Source organism: Hydra vulgaris, chromosome 03 (genome assembly GCF_038396675.1).
Source record: "Hydra vulgaris chromosome 03, alternate assembly HydraT2T_AEP".
Taxonomy (NCBI): Eukaryota; Metazoa; Cnidaria; class Hydrozoa; order Anthoathecata; family Hydridae; genus Hydra; species Hydra vulgaris.
Genome location: NC_088922.1, coordinates 41231770 through 41257866, shown reverse-complemented (window position 1 = coordinate 41257866; position 26097 = coordinate 41231770). Strand labels below are relative to the sequence as shown.

The 26097-nt window shown below is 28.3% G+C and overlaps 1 protein-coding gene across 1 annotated transcript; it reads left to right on the top strand.

Annotated features, from left to right (window-relative positions):
* The first annotated feature begins 16900 nt into the window (after positions 1–16900).
* On the top strand, positions 16901–18112 carry LOC136078677 (uncharacterized). The gene has a single exon (XM_065794462.1). The coding sequence runs from the start codon at positions 16901–16903 to the stop codon at positions 18110–18112; it is 1212 nt and encodes a 403-aa protein (XP_065650534.1).
* The last annotated feature ends 7985 nt before the right edge of the window (positions 18113–26097 follow it).

The following is a 26097-nucleotide window of genomic DNA, read 5'->3' as shown; positions in this document are numbered from 1 at the left end:
ATTTCGATATTATTCCGGTTAGTCCCTTTTCGATATTATTCTCTTTTGAGCTATTTCGAGATTATTCTGCTTTTCGGATTTTCGATACTATTTCTTTTTTACCAACTATTATGTTCTGAATATTAACTGTATTCTCTTTTTCGATATTATTATGAAAAGTCCCGTTTCGATTTTCTTCATTTTTTCACAATTTCGAGACTATTCTGCTTTTCGGATTTTCGATACAATTCCTTTTTTTTCAATTTCGACGTTATTCTCTAATTTGACGTTATTCCGGAAAGTCTCTTTTTGAGATTAATCAGTTTGGCTGTTTTCGATACTGTTACTACTACTCAGAAAAGCAACTTTAAAATCAGCATAAATTTTATTAGCGATGGTTTAGGACTTTATTTACTTTTCATGCAGTGCGTGGTAATAAGCCAAAACGCGATAAAGACTTTTAACAAATTAAAAACAAAAGAATTAGATTGATAATTTATTGGTTTATAGGCGATGGAATAGAAATGAGAGTTCCATGCTTATTATTATCATTTAGACAAATGACTGAAAAAAATGTAAATATCAATGAAAAAATAAAGTTATAAAATACCTGGTATTGTTTTAAACGACCCATTGTTTCTTTTTCCATCTATCGTTTTACTTGATAACTTTCTTTTAGGCAAACTTCGACATTTTTAGTAAATAAAAGTTGATCGAAGTTTAACCGAATCAAAGATTTTAGTGAAATGTTTAGTTCGTTAAATTATGTTTGGGCATCGTCCATAAATTACTTAGCGCAAACTTTCACAATAAACAAAAGAAAAAAGATCAAATGTTTTATCTCGCAGTCTTAATTTAAATCAAAAATTAAAATGGCCCATTAAGTTTAATGAAAATCGCAGCGTAAATGAGCTTAATATCTCCTATTTCTGCTTTTTAAATATATTTTGCGTTGCGTTATTTATGGACGATCCCTTGACGCAAAGATAATTAATTTTCGAACATTCTAAGTTTTTAATTTTAACTGATATTTTTAAATTTTTAAAGAATAGTTATTAACAAATAGAATTTAATCGAAGCTTAACTGAATCGAAAGATCTCCGTGAAAATGTTTAGCTATATTTAATAATATTTGACGCAAAAGTATTATATTTTCGAAAGTTTAAAGTTTGGAATTTTTATAGAAGTATTGGAAGTTTTGTTATTATATGCACTTATATGCAATTCAAAACAAAAGTCCTACCCAGTGAAAAATAAAACCGCGTCCCACATGGGTTACGCGTGGGTTCCGTGTGGGATTGATGGGATTTATGTGGGACGGATTTTCCCATGTGGTATCCGTATGGAAATTTGTCACCTGTAACCCATGTGGGTAATCCCACATGGTTTACATGTGGGAACCATATGGTATTTACACACATGGGAAATCCCACGTGGGTTTCCTGTGGGATTTGCATGGGAATTAATTTGAAAGCTAGAAACTAAAAAAAAAAATTTTTTTTTAAAACTAAAAAAAAAATTTTTAAATCGACATTGCATTGCGTTACGTTTATATTGTGTGAAGATATTTTATATTAATATAGAGAATGGCAAGCAAGTATGTACGTACCACGAATAATGTTTATCTTTATAGAAATAAGATTAAGATTTGTGAAAATAGACTTATTATTAGGATAATATAATAGTTATTTGAATATAGATCTTGAGTAAATTATTTGCAAACAACTGATGCAAGTTGAAATGTTGTCAAAAACCAATCTTGCATGCATGGGACACTGCAGTGTCCCTCAAAGAAATGCCAATTTTCTTTATTAAAAAAAGAAAAAAATAGGATGGAGATGGGTTTCTGTAACTTTTTTTATGCTCCAAAACTTTTAACTTTAGATATAATAAGGTCCCTAAGACTTAAGGGACTTACTACATTGAGGAACAAAAACAGGATATTTACAGAAAATTTTCCACTTTTAATCTAGAGTACCACAGTGTTATTGAGAATAAAGCCTCAGGGTCTAGTTTTCAAAGTAATATGATGTAAAGTAATGTTTAAATAAAATAATATGCTTTAAAATGCATATAGTTATACATATAACTCCTGATATAACTAGTTATACATATAATTTGTTATAAAAACTTATTTTTTAAGGTTATGCTTGAACAAATTAGTACCAATTAATTCAAATTCAAGATTTAGTTAAAGTTCAAGTTAAAGTTCTTATTTATTCTTTTTTTTTTTGTTAATTTTATATTTATTTGTTCAAATTTATCAGTTAGTACTATTTTTTACTACAGTAAGAATGTTTATCATTGTTAAACGTGATTTTGTTAGTAACTTAATTTTATTTTCAACATATTTTGACAACATCCTTTATATTTTAAATGATGACAGCTTTACTTTTCTATTGATGTTAAATTTATTATGTTTCAATAACTCAGATTGAATCTTAACTGAATTATTGTAAGCTTTGTCGGGGTTTGTTGTATATCAAACGGTGTTGTAAATAAAGTAAAAATAATATATATATATATATAAATATATATACATATATATATATATATATATATATATATATATATATATATATATATATATATATATATATATATATAAATATATATATATATATATATATATATATATATATATATATATATATATATATATATATATATATATATATATATAACATTAAAACAATAAAATCGATACAAAGTTTCACTTTCAAACGAATACCATTAACATTGTGATGATAATAGCATTAGGAAACTAGTATTTATGTATTATTATTATACTATAAATAAATAGTTTTTTAATTCATTTTATAAAATAGAGACTGACAACTGATAATTAATGGAAATAAATAGAAATTATAAAAATCATGTAAACTTCATTTATTATTACTAAATACTATATTAATGTTAGTCTACAAAGTTAAAATCAATTTAGAGCATTGTTATTAGTTCTTTTCTGATTCGCACTTCCACTTCTGTCTCTCAAATTTATAAAATAGGTGGTCAAAGCTTGCTCAATAGGCTGGTTCTCAGCATAACAATGCTTTTTTCTTACACTTTCTAAAGAGAAATATGGCAAATTGATCACTTATTTTACCTAAACCATAGGATCATCTATGCATAATGATGTCAGATGATGACCCGGTTTATTGCACACCAATTTATCAAACTCAGTCAATTTTTTTGCCATCTCCCATTAAAAATGATGTCAGTTTTTGTTATCATATTATGATGGTATATCTGAATTGTTAATATAATATAAAAAATGCATATACCATCAATTTTTTTCTGGTTCAATTATACATTTATTCTCAACAGTACTTAAAGTAAAAAAAAAAAACATAAATTGTTCTTTCAGATAAGCAAGCTAATTTCTGAATTTAAATTGTTTTTTCTATGATCCTCTACAGTTTTAAGCAACAAAAGCAAGAAGTTTTTAGACCACATTGTTGGTGTAAATACCTCTAAAACCTGCTCATAGCTAGCATAAATTAATTTACTTTTTTTTTAAATAAAATACTTTACTTTTTTTTTTAATTCTTTTTTTTAATTGACATTATTTTGGTCTCAACATCCCCTCCCCATTGTCAATTATTGTTAAACTCACACTGCCCCTCTATCTACTGGCATTATTTATGGATGATCCCATAGCCTAAATACTATATATATATATAATATATATATATATATATATATATATATATATATATATATATATATATATATATATGTATATTATTTTCACTTTATTTACAACACCATTTGATATACAACAAACCCTTACAAAGCTTACAATAATTCAGTTAAAATTCAATCTGAGTTATTGAAACAAAATAAATTTAACATCAATAGAAAAGTAAAGCTGTCATCATCTAAAATATAATGGGTGTTGTCAAAATATGTGGAAAGTAAAATTAAGTTACTAATAAACTCACGTTCAACAATGATAAATATTCTTACTGTAGTAAGAATTAGTACTACTTAACAAATTTGAACAAATAAATATAAAATAGTGAAAAAAACAATGAACAAATAAGAACTTGAACTTGAACTAAATCTTGAATTTGAATTTATTAGTACTAATTTGTTTAAGCATAACCTTAAAAAATAAGTTTATATAATAAATTTTATGTATAACTAGTTATACTTATAGTTAACTATCAGGAGTTATATGTATAACTGCATGCATTTTAAAGCATTTTTTTAAATATATATATTACTTTAGATCGTATTACTTTGAATACTGGACCCAGAGACTTTTTTCCCAATTACACTGTGGTAATCCAGATTAAAAATTGAAAAGTTTATGTAAATATCCTGTTTTTGTTCCTCAAATTACTTTGTAAGTCCCTTAAGTTTTATGAACCTTATTATATATAAAGTTAAAAGTTTTGGAGCCTAATAAAAAATACAGAAACCTCCCTATCTCCCCCCTATTTTAATATTTTTTTTAATGAAGAAAATTTGACTTACAAACCAGCATTTCTTTGTGGGACACTGCAGTGTCCTATGCATGCATGCTTGGTTTTTGACAACATTTGAACTTGCGTCAGTCAATTGTTTGCAGATAATATACTCAAGAACTATATTCAAATTTCATATGAACATGTTAGAGAATGTTCATATGATATTTGAACATCACAAATTTAATGATATTGTTGTGATATGTTATATAAATAATTCCATAATAGATTATGATATGAAAATAAGATAGGATATGAAGGTAATGATCAAAGAATAAATTTACTTATAGAAATTTAGATGTTTGTTTATTAGTTTCAGAATATTATATTATGTGTGACCGCGGCCTTCTATAATAACAGGCCTTGACATTGCGCAACAAAGTTGTTAAACCGAAGGCCAATTCCTAATACTGTGTTTACATTTTTATCTTTTAACATTAGACCAAAGTTTGTTTTCACGCTTTTTTAATAAATCTTTAAAATTTGATTGGTTTATAAATTAGATAGCACAACTTCAAGACGATAACGTTGTAAGGTTCAAGGCAATAACATTGTAAGGTAATAATATTGTCAAACTAACAATAAGTTTTTTTAATAATTAAAATGCCTTTAAAATGCTGTGTATCTCTTTGCAATTCGAACTATTTCAACTACAACAAAAATATTAATTTATACAACTACAACTACAATATCAATTGCAATTACAACAAAAATATCAATACTCAACTACAACAAAAGTATCAATTTATAAATTCCCAAAGAATCTAGAGGAGAGAAAAAGATGTAGTGAAGCTATCCCAAGAACTGATTTTATTGTTACAGACTATACAGCAGTATGTCAACTGCATTGGCCAAATGAAGCACCTTTTGAAAGCAAATATGGGAAGCAACGACCTTTAAACCCACCATCTGTTTTAAAAAATATTCCGCCTAGTTGTTTAGCCACACCAGCAAGTAAAGTTAGAAAAACTGTAACTTCAAGCGGTTTTCGAAGCATTTTACCAGATAATTTAAATGATTTTCTAAAAGAAGATGAACTTATATTTGACGATATTCAATCTTTGTTAAGTGATAATAATGATCTTATTGTGTAATTACTTTACCAAAGAGGTGCTTTGTTTGGTCAAGCAGTAAACTACCCTGAAAAGTTAGCTAAAACAATTTTATCATTTATGATTAAATGTCTTTTTGGAGGTCCAGAATTTATATGTAGAGCTCAACCTGTTTTAAGTCTTTCCTCTGAATTTCAGTTTGCTCAATGTCAACAAATTGTTGATACGATAAATAATATTGAAAATAATAAGACACTGGTAATATTTACTGATGGTAACCGTGTAATCCAAAGATTTTTTGGAATGTTTAAAACAGTTGATAGTAAACCGTTGTTATCAACATCAGGTATATATTTATTGTATGATTATGTGCATCTCTTAAAATCTATACGAAACAATTGGTTGACAAAAAAGACTGGCTAACTTCAAGTTTTGAACAATAAAGAACTGGCTTTGGCTAAGTGGAGTGATTTAGAAACTTTATATAAAACTGAGTGCAATAGTCTTTTTAAACTCTCTAAACTTACAGCTAAATCAGTTTATCCGAAACCAATAGAGAGACAATCTGTAAAGTTTTGTTTGTTTGTTTTTTGCGAAGAAACAGTAGCTGCATTAGGAACGCATCCAGAGATTGAAAATAAAGCATTTTCATATAATTATTTGTGAAATATTGTAGTCATTAATGACTTCAACCTGCCTAATAATTAAAATTGCTCGACTAATAAGGTTCCTTATTAAAATTGCTCTCTCTCTCTCTCTTTCTCTTTCTCTTTCTCTTTCTCTTTCTCTTTCTCTTTCTTTATATATATATATATATATATATATATATATATATATATATATATATATATATATATATATATATATATATATATATATATATATATATATTTATATTTATATATATTTGTATTTATATTTTTTTTTTTTATAAAATGTTTGAAGAAAGTTAGAAGATCTCTCTCTCTCTCTCTTTATATATATATATATATATATATATATATATATATATATATATATTTATATTTATATTTATATTTATATATATTTGTATTTATAATTTTTTTTTTTAGAAAATGTTTGAAGAAAGTTAGAAGATACTAAAAACCTTGGTATTATGCAAGCCGAAGCGATTTAATTAATTCAATCGACAAAAAACGGCGTGTAAATCGCAAAAAAAAAAATAATATTTTTAATATTCATTTTGGATGTATTGATTAATAGCATTTATTTTAAAATAAATTCATTTTGCAACACGTTTTTTAATTTTATAAAATTTCGTCATAATAGTTTAAGGTAAATCCCACATAGGTTATAGGTGGAAAACATCACATGTAAAAAATCAAAAATGCTACACATTTTGAATACCAAATGGGATAAAGTACCAAATACCAGATTAAATTAAGCCTTTCTGAAAGCTTCAATGACTAATTTTAAATTACTATTTAAGTAATTTTTAAATTAAAAGAATTTTAAAAATTATTAATCATAGAAGCATTCGGACTTTTATTTGTCTAGTATTGACTACTTTTATACCATTTGGATTAAAATATGTGGCATTTAAGATCTATAACATGCAGTATTTTCCACCTATATCCCATGTAGGATTTACCACATAAAACCCATGTGGGATTTACCATACGAAACCCGCATGGGACAAAATAATAATCCCCATATGGGTTACATATGGTAAAAACCCACGCGTATCCCATATGGGATTTACCATATGGAATCCATGTGGGATTTACCATATGAAACCCACATGGGACAAAATAATAATCCCCACATGGGTTACATATGGAAAAATCCACGCGTATCCCATGTGCGCTTTTTCACTGGGTAGTTTAGCAAAGTTTTTTTGCCGAAGGGACCTCAAAAAACAGTACGAGTTAGCGAATGGTCTGACTTAACCAGGGTACGACTTAAGCGGATGATTTTACAGTAAGTTGATTAACTTAAAGGATGATTTTACAGTAAGTTGACTTATTAAAAGTCTGACTTATCCAGGGTCCGAGTTAATGGGATTCAACTGTACATACGTATATATATACAAACTATATATATATATATATATATATATATATATATATATATATATATATATATATATATATATATATATATATATAACAACAACATCAACAAGATATTTATTCTCCTTTTTAAATCATACAATAATATTATTATTATAATAAATAAATATAATTGTAGTAAGTAAAAATAACTGATTCATAAAAAAATAAAAAAATGTATATTATACATACCCTATCATCCCAGATAAGAGCACTGGGTTTATAATTCATTGGTAAGCCAATTTAGACTGATAATTGTGTGAGAATATATCTGGGTGTATAATAATTTGTTTTTTATATTTTTTGGGTGTACATGAAAGTTGTGACATAAATTTAAAAATGGTATATATATACAGTATTGGACAAAACATTTGCAACCAACATCGAACAATGCTAAAATGTGTTCCTAATTTTACATGTCTTAAATACGAAACGAACTATACTACCACAGCAAACAGTTCAGGAGTCTGGAGTCATTGCATGCCATGACATGAGCAATCAGCTGACAGGTGACAGCACACAGGCAGAATTTTGTTGACAAGTGTCATTTTACAGCGGACAAAATAAGTACAACTTTTTTGGTTTGTTTCATTTTCTTAAGTCTGGTCCGTGTCAACGTCACGGAAGTTTTTTAATAATTAAAGGAAGTATCCAGAAGTTTCCAGAAGCATGTAGAAGCTTCCAGAAGTTTCCAGAAGAAGCATCTGGAAGCATCCAGAAGTATCCAGAAACATTCAGAAGCATCCAGAAGCTTCCAGAAGCATCGAAAAGAAGCATCTAGAATTTTCCAGAACAGGTTCACACAGGTTCATTTTACTATATAAGAGACATGTAAATCGACATGTAATTCAGTCAGTATATGGAAGTCAATCAGTCAGTATTATCAAGACAGTTTATCGAAGTGAGTTTTATCAAAGTGTTTTATCGAAGAACATCAATACAAGAAGTGAAATACAACAAGTGTTTCATTACATCAATACAGCCCACATCCAACCAAGACGTTGTGTTCCACACAGCATTATTGTATCATCACAAGGTAAATGTAACACGGTAAGCCTTGAGAAGCAAGATTATTTATTTTTATTATTTTTATGACTTCAAGTGCAAAAATGGCTACCGACAGTCTTGGATTGGAACTAAGAAAGAAAATTATTGGCGATTACGTAAGCGGAATGTCACAAAAAAGTATTTGTGATAAATATTGCGTGAAAAAATGGACCGTATCAAGACTATGTTCCAAATATCGTTCTATGGGGAAGTTGGCAGCAGATAACAAAGGTGGAAGACCGCGTTCCACCACTTCTAGAGAGGATTCTATGATGGTCAGATCCGTCAAGAAGGATCCCTGGATATCATTAGTCGAAATACAAAAGCAATTAGAGCTGCCTGTATCGGACGGAACAATCAGACAACGCGCTGTTGAGGCCGGATTGTTTTCTCGACGCCCTGCAAAGAAACCGCTGATTTCACTAAAAAACCAGAAGAAAAGACTCCTGTTTGCTACATCTCATATTGACTGGAATGTGCAGAAATGGCGAACTGTCCTGTTCAGTGAAGAATCGAAGTTCAACATTATTGGGAGCGATGGCATTTGCCGTGTACGTCGACCGGCCGGAAAACGCCTCGATTTACGTTACTGCCATAAGACCGTGAAGCATGGTGGAGGCAATGTAATGGTCTGGGGGTGTTTTTCTGCTAACGGTCTAGGTCCAATACATCGAAACGATGGAATAATGGACCAATTCATGTATAAAAATATCCTGAAAGATGTTATGTTACCTCATGCTGAATGGAATATGCCAATAAAATGGGTTTTTCAGCAAGACAACGATCCGAAACGCACTGCAAAAGTAGTCAAGCAGTGGTTTCAAGACAACCACCTATCGGTGATGGATTGGCCGCCTCAATCTCCGGATCTCAACCCTATCGAGAACCTGTGGGAGATCGTCAACCGCAGAATTAATTGTGAAAGTGTTCGTAATAAGGATCAACTGTTTGAACAAATCCAAAAGGCCTGGGCAGCAATTCCACAAAGTTTCATTGATCACCTGATCAAATCTATGCCTCAAAAATGCAAGGTCAAATCTATGCCTCAAAAATGCAAGGCTGTGATCGACAACAAAGGATTCGCCACGAAATATTGATAGCGAAATACAGCTTGGTCAACATTTTGTCGAGTTGCACTTGTTTTGTCCAGAAGGAAATCAACTTTTTTTAATACTTTTGATTACTTTATTAATTTTCGTGTACAAATAATGAACTTTGTGATGAATAAAACTTGAAGAACTTTGTCTCTAAACAGTTACATAGTTATTTCTCTAAATTGAAAAAATGCAGCACTTTTACATAAAGAAACTAAATTAGCATTATTTGGTTGCACTCGTTTTGTCCGATACTGTATATATATACATATATATATATATATATATATATATATATATATATATATATATATATATATATATATATATATATATATATATATATATATATATATATATATATATATATATATATATATATATATATATATATATATATATATATATATATGAAGACTCGACGGGAAGAAACGGCAGGGTCACATTTTGAAAATTTTGACATTTTACACTTTCCAACTTTATAAACAATATTACTATACTTTTTATTTGAATTCAAATCAAATAAACGATTGAATGTAAACGATTGGATGTACTTTTAAAGTTTGATGGAGCTAAATCCTTTTTTTTTATTATACAAGACATATCTCCCCGAAAAGACAAGTTTTTACGACCTCAAATAATATTCTCAACTTACTAATAGACATAAACCAAGTTTACCGTATTTATTTTTTGAATTAGCAAGACTCAAACATAAGGTTTTAAGTCTTTGTTTTTTAAAATTATCGCTGGTGAATTGGTTAATGTAAATAAAATAATACAAATAGCGACACTTGGAATACCATTAGTAGTGCCAAAGAAATCCAAGAAAAGAAAAAGTAAGGAAAGATTGCGTGAAAGTATAAAAAATCAAAGACTAGCATCGCATAAAACAGGACTTGAATGTAATTGTAAAAGGTTAAAATGCTTCAAAATTATAAAAGAAGAAGATAGAAAAGTTTGTATTTGTTAAGAAAATATTGAGATATTTTAACTCTCTATCGAGCAAGGATGCTCAAGATTCGTATCTTGCGAGCTTAAGAACTTTAAATAACGTTTTAAGAAGAAGACCACGTAAGTTATTCAAAAATTAATTCAAAAGGTTATAATAGCAGTTACAAATATAAAATTTTTATTACAAATCTCGAAATACTTACGAGTAAGAGTTCGTTTGTTCATGTTTGCTTTTCTGCATTTATTTCAATTTTTGGCATAAAGAAAGGAAGATTGGAGACCATTAAAAGAAGCCTTTTGACTACAGGTTAATTTTATATTTTCACTGAATTTAAAATAATATTTTTATTGAAAGTTTTCATATATATAAAAGTTATGTTTTTTCTCATTACAGGTAACTCTCCCCAGGATAGATGAGGTCAACACAAGAATCAGTATAATAATTTTACTTCTGAACTAAAATATAAAATATTTCAGAGGTCGAGAGTCCCACTATTCTCAAAAAAAAGCTAGATGACCATATCTTCCTCAAGAGTTAAATGTAACCAAGATGTATGACCTGTTTAAAATCAAATATGTGAATGATGAATTGTCATATGAATCTTATCGCAACATATTTACCACTAGTTTTGACATTTCATTTGGGTACCCAAGGACTAACACGTGTTCTAAATGTGATGAGTTTCAAACTAAAATTGATGCAATAAAAATTGAACTATCTTTTAATTTAGAATGTACAAAGCTTGGACAACAACTGCATGAGCTAGATCTACAGAAAGAACAGCACCACAAAGATGCAGAAACATTTTATGTTAGGAAAACCGTTGCACAAAGAAACATGTTGATATACATAAAGCATGTAACATTTCTTATAATTACTATTCTTTAAAAACTGAAAAAAAAATTAATAGCTTTCGAATTTAATTGAAAGTTAAATGAAATTTTGTAATTGTTGTAACTTCGCCTTTCAGTATACTTCGTAATCTAAATTTTAATGAATTTTCGCAGGCCCTTAATATATATACATATATAAATATATATATATATATATATATATATATATATATATATATATATATATATATATATATATATATATATATATATATATATATATATATATATATATATATATATATATACACATATATACATAATATTCATTTTATAAAAAAACATAGATAAAAAAAATTATAATCAATAAATCTTGTTAAATTTCCTATTTTTCATTTTTAGTTAAAAAACGTAACTTTTTGTTTACTAAAATCTAAAATAAAAATTTAATTATAAAATGATTAATATTTCTAAAATTTTTATATAATTTTCCTTCATTTGAGACCCAACATGACATAATTTTGAAAAACTTTTTTTTTAATAATATTAGGGACCTATATAATGTTCGAGGGTCGGTAGCAACCCCTTAAAATATTTTTTAATCAAAAATTTCTTATATATATCATATATATAAATATATGAATGCTTAGATCATATTTAAGTTGAAATAAATTAAATTCTCTAAAAGTGAGTTCTTATATTTACACCATACCAATAAATATGTATAAAGATAATAATTAGAATAATAAGAGACGAAATTTCGATGCTTAGAACCCAATCTCCTTCAAAGAACCACAAAGTCCTGATTACTTTATAACAAATCAATCAAAGCTTGGGGTTATTTATTAATTAGGTAACAATATGCATACACAAGAAAAAATTTAGCTCTATAACTTATTTAGAAACACAAAAATATAAAACTAAAAATTAAAAATTGCACAAAAAGTTGTAAATTATATTTTTTATGGTTACAAAAGTTATATGATCTATTATTCATCAAAACTGCATGATATTAGTTTGCACAATGAAAATTCGAAACATCAAATTCAAGAAGTGACATTACAAATATCTTGCGGGCGGAGTTACACTTACTTAACTACTGCGAAACAATGGCTATGACAATGAATTTTACTTTTTTTAAACCTGAGTTATTATATTTTAAAGAATTATAACTGCTGAAAATTAGAGAACGTGTCAAAATAGATAACACATTATCGCCGTGGAAAAAATTGTTTAGCAGAGTACCTCAGGGTTCGGTTTTTGGTCCGCTATAATTGCAAATTTTGTAAGAAAAGAGAGGTTCTTGTCTACCTCTCTCAATAATTAAAATATGCATTTTACACAAATTCCTACCACGAACTATTTTTACTGTGCATGATTTCAATAAATTTGTAAATAATAACTTTTGATGACTGAATAAATAAATAAACAAATAAAAAGTATATAAAATTTATTAATAATACTAAATTTATTTAAACTCATTATTAATATTAAATTTATTTAAAATTATTAATAGTATTAAATTTATTTAAATTTATTATTAATATTAAATTTATATAAATTATTCTGACTAAATTATTTGAAACAGTTAAACATAAACCACCGGAAATTTAATGTAAGCTGGTAAATGGGCAATTCCACCGTTACTTATGGGATATTTTGATTTTTGTAATGTCACATTTTTAGATATATATTTTTTATTTTAACAGATTATATGTTTATATATTTATGAATCTTCCCAAAAACATTTATTTGTTTTCCTTTATATTTAATTTTCGTTCAATTATTATAAGTTTAGGAATTATAGTTGATTATATGCTGTGTTACTTACGGGATGCAAAAAAAGTTGCATTAAACCTTGAATATTTCAAGCCAAATATTTAACCTACATAAACTGGTTTCTTAAATAAATTAAGTAGTTATTATTCTGCGTAAAATTATTCAAAAGATTGTTTTAGCTATTTATTTATATATCTTAAATCAATTTAGTTATCGTTACTTACGGGGATAATTCTACGCTTTTATCATAATGTAGCTTAGCTACCATTTATATAGAAAGTATGACGCGTAACTTTACTTTGAAATTTAAAACAAAAAAATAACATTATTAATCAAAATTTTAAAATTTAAACAAATGTCAACCCTATGATAACTAGGTTTTTGTTTGAATGTATTTATTCATTTTATCGAAATAACTCACTTGAGCGTGGATTTGGCTAATATGAGTTTAAGTTTAAAATTGTGAAAACCGTTGAAATTTAACAGTTAAGAAATACGGTTAATACGTAATATTACTTATCGAATCTGTAAATGTAATTAACAGATCTGGTAAGTAAACTCGTAAGTAAGTTTATATAAATTTTAAGTACAAACTAAAATTTTGTACCAAATTTACATTTAAAATATTCACATAAAAGTCGCAGAGCTTTAATGTGAGGTTAAAATTTCAGCAACGAATATACGTTTGCACTTTTTATTTTTTACTGACCAAGCTGTTGCTAACAAAAAAAAAAGTAATAATATATAAAACTTTGTTACACAAAATATTTATATATTGCATGATATTGGTCAGTTTCCAAAAATTAAAAACGATGGTCAAAAAAAAAAGTTGTAATTAAAAATCTAATTGGGTTTGGACCAAACAAATCAAGCTTTTCTATCAATAAAAATATCGACAAAAGGAAGCAAACACTTTTCGTATTTTGGTAGTCTTTCTTATATAATAGCATTCTGCTATCTACTCTTTTTTTTTATGAATGGACCAGGCAGAGAGGACAGTGGAACTGCTTGGACCCAAAAGAGAGACGTTTTTAGTCTCTCGCGGACCCTGGATTAGGAAACGCCGTTGGCTTATCATTTTCTGGTTTTTTCAGCTATATTATTCACCTCTTGCAATAAGTTTTTTTTCCAGAATATACTCTAACAAAAATCTATATATAAGTAAACGTTCTTAATTTTAAACATTATTTTGTTTTGCACACAAAATTTTTTCCTGCATCTTATTTCCTTTATATAGTAAACTAACAAATATAGTAAACTTCATATAGTAAACTAATTCATGTAGTAAACTAATACAAAATAAAAATAGAAAAATTGCACATTCAAATTTTAGAAGAAGCTGGCAGCATTTTTCTGCAAATTTTTTATTACCTCAAATTCTACGCTGATTTTTTACAAAATTTACTATCTTAGAGAATTTTGAAATTTGATAAACAACTTTATTCTACATTAGATTGATTGTCAATATTGACGCGCTCTAAATTCTAAAACAATCTTTCTCCAGAACAATATGCACAACAACGTCAATATTGGGAAAAGTTAATTCAAGGTTAAACTAGATTAAATTATTTGGAGACGATTAAATGTTGTTAATTTCAGCTTTTTGTCACTATCTTCGATATGTCCTGTAACAAAGCTACGGAAATAGAGGCATTCGTTCGTAAAGAATGAATCAACATCACTTGGATAGTGTTTCAAAATTTTAACAGCATGCGATATAATGGTTTTAGTATCTACCTTTTAGTCAAGAATCCAAATATTTAGCTCAATTTAAAAAAAAAAAAACATTTTCTATAGTTCAATTATAGCAATGAGGTTGTTTAGTACACAACCTCATTGCTATAATTGAACAATGGAAAGTGTTCTTTTTAAAATTTAGACAGCGTCTATTATGGTAATAGTTTCAGCGACTTTTAATTTTCACAAAAATTCAACGTCTTTCTCACTTGCATTTATGTTAAAGAGCTTTTTACATGCTTACGACGTCTCCGATAAGCTGCATAGTCTTTCGTCTCCACAAATTTCTTTGCTTTTAACTCAATGTGCTCTTAGCTGGACAGAATATTTACCTTCAATATAAACAACGGCAACGTTGCCACAAGCAACGGTTGTGCTAAGATCTTATTAGTATAACAAATATAAATTTATATAACTCGAGTTAAAATTGTTTTAAACTTGTTAAAGAGTAAAATAGTTTAAATGAATTAGGCTTATATAGTTTTAATGGGCTCTACCGATTATTTTTAAGTTTATGTCATTTTTATTTATGAAAGTCCATTTAAATCTTTATTTTTTCTTAGTCAGGTTTAGACAAGTATTAGTGGCTTCAAACATGTTGACCACGTGTAAAGACAAGACTGGTATAAAGCGGTATTCGAAAGTGACGTGAAATGATTAGTCAAAAAAAAGAAAGATAAAAAACTGAAAATGCTAATACGGCGTTTTGAAAACAAAATCTTATTAAAGACTTTAGATAGACTTTATATAACAGAATATACGTTGATACTTTTATATACATTGAATATACATTGATATACTTTTCAAATATGGTTGAATAACCGTAAGCTTATTTCACACAGTCTTAGAAATAGCTTTGTTGTATATCATTCATTAATAATTTTATTATTTTCATTAATAGTTTTTTAACTGTCATAGTTTTGATATAAACTTTTGACATAAAATTGTAAGTGTTTTTTAAAATATTTTTATTCCATTTCTTTCATCCTCTAATTGAGATTGAAAATTCAGTTGCCGCAAAATAACTTTTGGTCTGTATCTCAGCTCAGTTAAGGAGAAATTTGCAATTCTCAAAATCTTAATATATATAAAAAATTTTAATTTTTTGTGTTTTTTGCTTATTATTGACTATTAGGGGAACCTGTTGTACCTTTGACCACGTTGTACCTTTGGTCACTCTACTCTGTTGGCTTACTATTATTATTTAAAAAAAACGGGAAGTGTCATTTGAAATAGTAGTCCATGACAACTCTTCTTATCGTAAAACATTATACTTGGGATAGATGGTATTGATCCACAAGCAATTATAAGTTTTGACTCTTAAAAAGTAAATATTTGTGTTAATCTTATTCTGATTTTAAAACTGTGATAAATTGTTGTTTGATTCATCTACGACATTATAAACATTACCCAACATCTTTTTTTTGTTATGGAAAATTTTGGATGATTATGTCTGACCGTAAATGGGGATTAAGACAATAACTGTTAAAGAAACCCATCTCGTGTACCTTTGACCAGTCAAGGACGTTGTACCTTTGACCAATAAAAACTGCTTCCTCGGTAATTTGCGGACTTTAAGAGGGCAAGATTATAAAATTTATAATCTACCTTATTAGGCGTCGTCTGTGCTTTATTGCTTTTTAATGCAAAATTGTTTCTAGTATTATGATGATGAAATAATTCCATTAAATTTTAATGCAATTCACTATTTATTCTTGAACCACTACTACACTTAGAATAATCAATTTTGTTAATTTAGTTAGTTGGACAGCTGAAGCAATATTATTGTCAAGTTCATTTTATTACCTAGTTTCTGCTCAGCTATAGGGAATTAAATGTATCGAAATAGTTAATTAATTTTGTTAATATATTTTAGTTTTAAAATGCCAAGGAGCAAGATTGGTGTTTTTCGAAAAAAGATTTCCGAAATGGATATGCTAAATGCAGTGAATTTTGTGCTTCAACAAAAAATGAGTTTAAGTGAAGCTGCAAGACATTGCAACATTAAAAAGTCGACTTTAATATATCAGTTGAAGCAGTTTAAAAAATCTGGTAGTTGCGAATATTTATATTCACATACCAAACCAAAAAAAGTATTCTCAACTGAAGAAGAATTAATTTTGGTAAACTACTTGGCAGATGCTGCAAATATGCATTATGGACTTACATTAAAGCAGATAAGATCCTTTGCATATGAGTATGCTTTAGCAAATCATAAAAAAATTGAAACTTCATGGATGAAAAATAAATGTGCAGGTGAACAATGGCTGCGAGATTTTCGCAAAAGATATAATAACAAGCTATCTCTACGTAAACCACAACCTACAAGTCTTGGTAGATCTTCTGCATTCAATAGAGAAACTGTAAGAATTGTATATAAAAATTACAAAAATGTTTTAGAACGTTATCATTTTGACCCATCAAATATTTGGAACTGTGATGAAACAGGAATTACCACAGTCCACGTACCACCAAAAATTCTAGCTCCAAAAGGTAAAAAACAAATAGGGAGCATAACTAGTGCTGAACGAGGCAACAATGTAACAATGATTGTAGCCATTAATGCTACTGGAAATAGCATCCCACCATTACTTGTATTTCCACGTGTTAAATTCAAAGACTACATGTTAAATAATTGTCCTCCTGGAAGTGTAGGAGCAGCTAGTAAGTCTGGATGGTCAAATGAAGTCATTTTTGTGCAATTTCTTGAACATTTTATTAGTAATGTGCGACCGTCAATTAAAAAACCTGTTCTTTTATTAATGGATAATCATGAGAGTCATGTAAACATTTCTGTTATTGAGTTAGCAAAAAAATCAGGCATAGTTTTAATGACATTTCATCCTCACACAACCCATAAAATGCAACCTCTTGATCGTGGTGTTTTTGGACCATTTAAAACTTTTTATAACAATGCCATGAATAACTGGATGATATCACCAGGCAATGCTGGTAAACCAGTCACAATTTATGATATATCTTACCTCGTTGGTCAAGCTTATCCTCATGCTTTTGTACCAAATAATATTATAAACAGTTTTAAATGTACTGGATTTTATCCATTTAATGAAAATATTTTTACTGATATTGACTGATAGGCCAATAGTGAATACTGAAGCTTGCCTTTCTAATGAGATTATTGATGTTAAAACTGCTCCATCCAGTGTACCATCAACATCATCTATTGTTTTAGGGGAAATCCCTACTGTGAGTTTACCATCAAGATCAATTGTTTCACCTGAGATAATACGACCTCATCCTAAAGCCAAATTAAGAAAAACAAATACTTCAAAAAGACGTAATAGAAAATCATGTATTTTAACTGATACCCCTGAAATTAAAGTTATTCTAGATTCAAAATCTAATAACCAACAATTTAAAAAGACCTCTTCAAGCAAAAGAAAAAAAAATGGCAAAGCAGATTATTTTTAGTCAGTCTGACATATGTTTAAATGATGAAAGCTCTAATGAAATTGATTTTGGAGTAAATATACTTGATAATGAAAGTGAAATTGTTTCTGGAGATTTTTTAATTGTCAAGTTGGCTGGAAAGAAATGCTCTAGATTTTATGTAGCAGAAGTTTTAGAAGTTGTTGGTATAGTTTACAAAATTAAGTATCTTAAGAAATCAGGAGACTTTTGTAACAAGTTTATAAGAGAAGATGACAATCTTTATGATTTGGAACTTAAGGATATTATTATGAAACTTCCACCACCAAGTATTGGTCATGGTTCATCTAAGCGTCAGTATCTTATGTTTGATGTTGATCTGACTATTTGCAATAGTTAATATATTTTACTCTTTTATCATTGTATTTTTTGTTGTCATCATTAAGATATTTTCTATAAAAAGCATTATGATCATATGTAAATGAATATAGACCGCCAGCTAACATAAGTTATAAAAATATATTTTTGCTCTTTTCTTATCTAAAATAATAAAAATAACTGTATATATTAGAAAATATGTTTTGTACAACTAAATCGCGTTTAAAGTTTTGGACCTTAATCCTAATTATTTCATGTAAGTAGCATCTAACTAAAGAAAATATGTGACTTTATCTAAATAGTTATAATAACTGATTTTATTGAAAAAAATTAGTAATACTGAGTATCGTAACTTTAATACACAAGTCTTTGCAAGATTGTAAGGATTGATTTTTCTAGTTTTTTTTTAGACTATTAGGATTGCTTACAAAATAATTAGATTTTTCTTATTGATATAAGATGGACCAAAAGTTTCAATATAATATATAACAAGCTAAAATATTAAAAAGGGTTCAAACATTGCATGATTTTTTAATAATAACATTTTGGTCAAAGGAACAACGCGCATCGGTCAAAGGTACAACGTACGTGTTGTACCCTTGACCAATAGACTTCTTTTTTTAAAACGCGGGAAAAAGATACTTCTTGGTTAAATGAAAAAAAAGTTCTAAGTATAATTTTTGGGCAAAATATAAGAGAATATTATAATGTTTGAATGGTTTGGATTTACTCAATAGGCTACGCAAAAAACGCCTTAAAGCAAAAAGTGGTCAAAGGTACAACAGGTTCCCCTACTGTTAATATTTTTAAAAAGAAAAAGTTAAGTTCTTTTTATATAATTACTTATTTTTTTATAAATCTTTTTTTTAATCCAAGTATCAAACCAAACAAAACTATAATACATAAAACGCGACAGCTTTTATAAAATATTGTTTCCTTTGTAAAACAAAAATGCTTCCAGCATTGAAATATTCAAAAAATGGCTTTAAACCTCATATGTTACCTTTCCGTAAACAGTAAATGCGTTAAAATCGAAACTTTCACATCAGTTCTCACTTCAGACTATTTACTTCCATAATCTCTTAATAGCCGTTTGGATAGATTACAAAAAAATGTTTCAGCTTTTATATAACTCTTACCCATAGTAATTAACTAAAACTTGAAACTAAAAAAAAAATAATGAGTTTCAGGACTTTTTTAAAAAATGAATCAATCAGAATGCGCAAAAAATACCTCAAGCAAAAAAGCTTCAACGAGATTTAGTTTACATTAGAAGTCTGAAAAAAATTTAAAATAAATCTAAATCTATGTAACGAAACATAAACTATGAATTTAAGGTGATATGCTGTATAAACCTTTGGTGTCAAGATGAAGATTCCAATAATTTGACGCAAATAAAATTTTTAATAAGTTCTATGAAACATTTTATTCTGACTATGATGTAAAATTTTTTTTACATCATAGTCAAGAGTTTTTTCGGACCAGTTGAAAGTTGCTAAACTTATTCCAATAGATAAAAATGGTGATAAAACAAATGTTAGTAACTACCGACCCCATTTCCATTATCCAACTTTCTCAATAATCTTAAAAATAATAATTTATAATAGAACTTTTAAATATCTCGATAACAACAAAATTTTATAGAATAATCAGTTTGGTTTTAAAAAATAGTTCAACGGAACACGCGAATATTCAATTTGTCCGGGAAATCTCTATTTCATTTGATTAAAATCAATTTACAATAGGAGTTTTTGTCGACCTTTCGAAGACATTTGATACGGATAATCATAATATTTTGCTTGAAAAACTCAAGCACTATCGCAGAAAAAATAACCTATTAAAATGATACCAAAGTTATTTAACAAACATTTATAGACAAAGTTAAATTAAAAAATGAATCGTCCACAAAGTTTGTAGGAATTTGTCTAGATTAAAATGTTACTATGGAAACCACATATCGATTATATTAGCTCTAAAGTTGCGAAAGGTATTGGAATCTTATTTAAAACTAGAAATTATTTAATCAAAGACAATCTAATGCAAATATACTACTCATTTATACATTGCCATATTAACTATGAAATTACTGTTTGGGGAAGTACAAGCAAAAGTAAGTTGCAACTTCTTTATCATCACTAGAAACACGCAATTCGCTTGATATATTTTCAAAATCGTTTTACGCATTCTATATTACCATTTTAAGACGTCAAAGTTCTTAATGTATACGATTTAAACATCTATAAAATTTTATACTTGATGTTTTAATGTCAGAAAATCTAGAATTTCTCATTTTTAACGATTTTTTACATCAAGAACAAAAAATAAATATACTCTTCGGAATAATAGTTCTTTAAATGAAAACTTTTGTCGAACAAAATTTAGTCAGTTATGTATTACTTACTAAGCACCTTATCTTTGGACTAAATTTGTTTTGCCTAATTTTGATTTTTCAATATCATTACCTATTTTTAAAAATAAACTAAAAGAGTTTTTTCTTTTATTGGATAATATATTTAGATGTTTTTAGCAATAAATGTCTTTACATTTTAATAATTTTAAAAAATATTCAATTTTGTGGCTATTTTATATTAATCACTATATTTTTAATCTAGACAACCTAATATTTTTTTTTTTTTTTTTTATATTTTTGTTAGCCTTATATTATTTCACTTTTTATATGATCTATAAGTATATATATATATATATATATATATATATATATATATTTGTATGTGTTTATGTAACTTTAGTATGTGTATTTGTGTATGCGATTATTTGTATGTGTGTGTGTGTGTGTGTGTGTGTGTGTGTGTGTTTGTGTGTGTGTAGTGTGTATAGCTTAAAATTAAATGCAACGTGCTGACTATGGGTTGCTTGGAAATCATTATTGATTACGAAAAGGATTTGGTGATTCCACGTATGATGGTTTGAATGGTAAAGAAACAAACATGATATATAATTTAAAAAAAACTATAAGCAAGAACCAATTATTAATAAAAATTAACCTGTCAAAAGTCCTCAAGTCCTCCCCAACCAGATTTTATTTTTAAAGTTAAAAAAGGAATTTACATCAACATCACCAAAAACACTACGACATCATCAAACCGCTTCAATAATTATATTACCAGCTTGTATAAACCCAGCTAACACAAAACGTTTGAGCACGTTCATAGAACGTTCTTACACGTTTTTTGTTAGCTAGGAACTGTATTCTTTGATAAAGTATTGCACCGGTTTCTATCACTAAAGTCTTTTTCAGATTGTAAAAACAATTGTTTAAGGTAAAGGTACTCCTATCGTGACCCAGAGGTAATAGATTGTTACCAAAGAGTAAGAAAAATACCACGCAAGGAACTAGATGAAAAAAGTGTTTATCAGTCATAATGTTACAAAAAGTTCACCCATCGTATAAGCTTGCAATGTTTGCTTAAACAACACAGTAAATTTATTGCTAGCAATCCTGAAACTGAATTCATATACGACATAGAAGAATCAGAAAATGATTATATCACAATACAAATAGTTCTTCTTTTCTATACTCATTTATCAGATCGTTGCGTACAAGGCTTTGTTTTTATTCTTTTAGTTTTTGCTATATTTTTACTTATGAATTTTTAACATTATGATGGATTCTGACATTATCCATCACCAGGGTGAGTTCTTCTTCAGTCCCCGAAACCCGTACAACTTCGTCAATATATTTTTGAAACAAAATTGTGTTGACTGACAAACTGACAGCTTCGCAGTGAATAATACTTAAACCATTGACATCCAATATCATCGAAACGTTACGCAGCCTAGGGCAAATGATCTGGTTTAGTGTTACTCCTCTTCTTCCCCATGAATGGCTGCAAAACATGTGTAAATTAAATGGACTCATCAATAAAAACAATACTTCGATAGCGATAAATAGGCGAGACTAAAGTATACCACCTAACATAATCAATTCGAAGATTTTTTACATCATTGTTATTTCTTCTTTTATAAATTGGTTGAGTAATTTTATATGCATATCCAAAATTGGTCACCCTTCTCCAGACAGTTGTAATCGATACATTTACATTTAAAGTATAATTAGTTTTAATTACAGTTGTCATTGTATTATTGTTTATAAGCTCCTTAATTCTTCTTCTAATCTCTTTATTATAAATAACATGACGAGTGCCACCTCAAGAACAGGAAGTGATGAATTCGTTCGATTGTACCTTGTTAAAATTGATTGTACTGTGTTTCGATTAACTTCTGTTAACGATGAAGCTTCAGATTAGGTTTTTCCTTGATCAACGACTAGATTTACAATAAGATCTCGCATGTTTTGGGAAACGGAGTTTTGCGACATGAAGATTCAGGCTGAGTTTTTTGCAGCAATGAAGTTTTAGATTGAATTTTTCCTCTGATCAACGACCAATATCAAAACAAATTTTCGCGTATCTTAACAAACAGAATTTGGCAGTATTTTTTCATGAAAATCTAATATGCACATGCATTAAATGTTTAATAGGAAATCATGCTTGTTTTAATTATCATTATGCATGTTTTAATTAAACGTCATGGTTGTTTTGCTAATACGGTATGTGTATAAAAAATATGGTTTTGCATCCATTTAAAACAAAAATGACATCCATTTAAATTTAAAATAAATTCCATGAAATTAAAATAAATTAATATAGTATTAATAAAAAATAAATTTAGATAAATAAATATATAAATAAAACCTTTTGTTTTTGAATAATATGGAATGTTGATATTGCGCATGCGTTAAATGTTTTAATTGAAAATCACGATTGTTTTAATTGATTGTCACGATGTTTTAAATGAATGACATGGTTGTTTTAAATGAATGTCATGGTTGTTTTAAATGGATGTCATGTTTTTTTCAAATGGATGCAAAAATATACTTTCAAAGTGTCGGGTTTTTTTATCTCGGTTCTCGGTCCACACGAGACAATATTTTTCCGAGATGAGATCTCGTACGAAACCGAGATAAAACCGACATTTTTTCAAAAATGTAAAAACTTTGAAAATAATCTGAAATTTTCCAGAAAATTTGTGATTTATAATTTTTTATTATTATTATATTAATGAACCATAAGTTTTCTACATTTATCAAACTAATATTAACTCTTGAAAAGACTTTTCAAAAAACTTGAGTCAATCAAAGTTGCAGCTGTCATTCTCTCCCGTTTCTTACTATGGTGGTTGCTTGAAATTGAAAAATTTTGTTCACATCGAATCTATGTTGGCTTGATTAATTTCAACGCATTTTCTAACATACATAACTTTTCTGATTTGAATCTAGTCGTAACGTAGCTGTTAAATTCATCAGCAGTCAAATCGTTAGGATCAGAGACTTGGATTTGTTGTCGGGCATTGGATTCTCTTTTCTTTCTAGGTGGGCTGTGAACTTTGGAACAAAGTTTGATGTTGTTTGACGTTTTAAGGAAGTGAGAAGACGTAACTTTGGATCATTGGGAGTCTGTTCGACTGTTCGAATTTCCACAACATCATCACTGTCATCATTTCTGGATGGAGTGAAAAAATGTTTAAGCCAGAGTCTTTTCACTTTTTCAATAATTTCTTTATTTGATGAGAGTAAGAATTCTTGAAGAGCCAAAAGTGTCCCCACTTTTGGCTCTTCAAGAACTCCTGGATTGTTGAGAAATTTGAGCAGACTAACAGTTAAGATCGGACGTCATTTTTTTTTTTTTTTTTTTAGTTTTTATTTTAGGTGCCCCAAGAGGTCCTAACGGTCTTGTCACAGAGCACCGCGGAAGTGCATTTAACCAGGAAGTTCACGCCTCCTTCCTTACCGTGATTTGATGACCTTCCTTACGCGAAAATTTGTCCAGAGCTCGTTTCGAACCTGGATCTCCTGCTTATAAAGCAAGCGCTCTAACCACTGCGCCACGGCCGCACATTTAAGAACCTCTATTTCAACTTTTTCAATCAAACGAGCACAAAAAATTTTTTCTTCATTCACAATTCTTCTAACAAAAATTCTAATGCGCCTTCAGCAATGTTTAAGTCAACATCATCGCCACTCATGGCATCCATAGCAATTTTACATGATTGAAGAGTTGCTACTAATTCAGGAATGCTTGTCTCTAAATAATCAGGCCAATCATGTCCAAATGATTTAAGAGTTTTTTTTATAGCTGGAATCATGTCTTTGAAAGTTTTCAACATTTTCAATGCAATGTTCCATTGAGTTCATGAACTAGCAATTTCAATTTAATTTCAAGAGATTGAGCATTTTCTTTAAGCTCTCTGACTAATTTAAGTTTGTATTTGAACTTTTTTACAATAGTTTGAACATCTTTGATTATAATTATCTTTTTACGTTTTAGTATTCGTGTCACACTAAGATGGATTCCATGATCATAGCAAATGTGATGAAGTTGTTGTGAGAGACGGCCGGACTTAGTGCAAATACTTGCCCCATCCATAGTTTGACCAATGCAATCTCGGTCAGGATTAATGCCAAAGGTTATTAATTGATAATTTTGCAACCTCAAAGGGTTTTAGCATCACATTCTTTTCCCATTTCGATCATACCAAGATTTTGATTGTAATTGTTGGGTCCAAAAATATGGATGTTCATAACTTTAGTTTGTTTAAATATTGCCTCATCATTCACATAGAAAAACTTTCCTCCATTGAATTTTATCAGCCTTATTTCCTTCATCACTTTGTCCCTTGCATACGCTGATTAGCTATAAATTGTCTGACAAACTCTCTCGACGTTTTTGGGAGCTTCAACCTTTGTGTAATTTTCAATCAGCTTTTGCACCAATGGGTTAGCAATTTGATTGAAACTAAGTCCAATATTAAATGATAGCTTAGCAACAATTTCGTCAGTTAATATTAGCTTCACATTAAAAAACGAGTCAATCATTTTTGAGCGAGATTGATGATGCGTTGATTTTTTGGATTTGTCAGCAGAAGAAATATGGCGATATTGATGGAACTTCCATAAATGAGCGTGGATTTTTTTGTATTGCAGTTTGTTCGTTTGATGAATTTTTCCATCGCACCGTTAGGACACAATGTGCATTTAACGTGAACCTTGTCATTTTTCGAAATAAGACAGCAGTTTTGCCATTTTACATAAGTTCCTCTTGCAATTTTTTCCATTTCATTATTTGAATCTGTTCAATTTTAAAAACCATTAAAGTTGCAGTTGTTATACCAAATGTCATAAATAAAATAATTTATTTATGAATAAATTTAATAAACACTTACTTTTCAGTTTAATACAGTCTTTTTATTTAATATATTTTTACATCTTTTTATGCAACAAATCTCATTATCA

Bases quoted from the DNA above. Each gene is read 5' to 3' on its own strand.
- LOC136078677 (XM_065794462.1), top strand. From the start codon at position 16,901: ATGCCAAGGAGCAAGATTGGTGTTTTTCGAAAAAAGATTTCCGAAATG.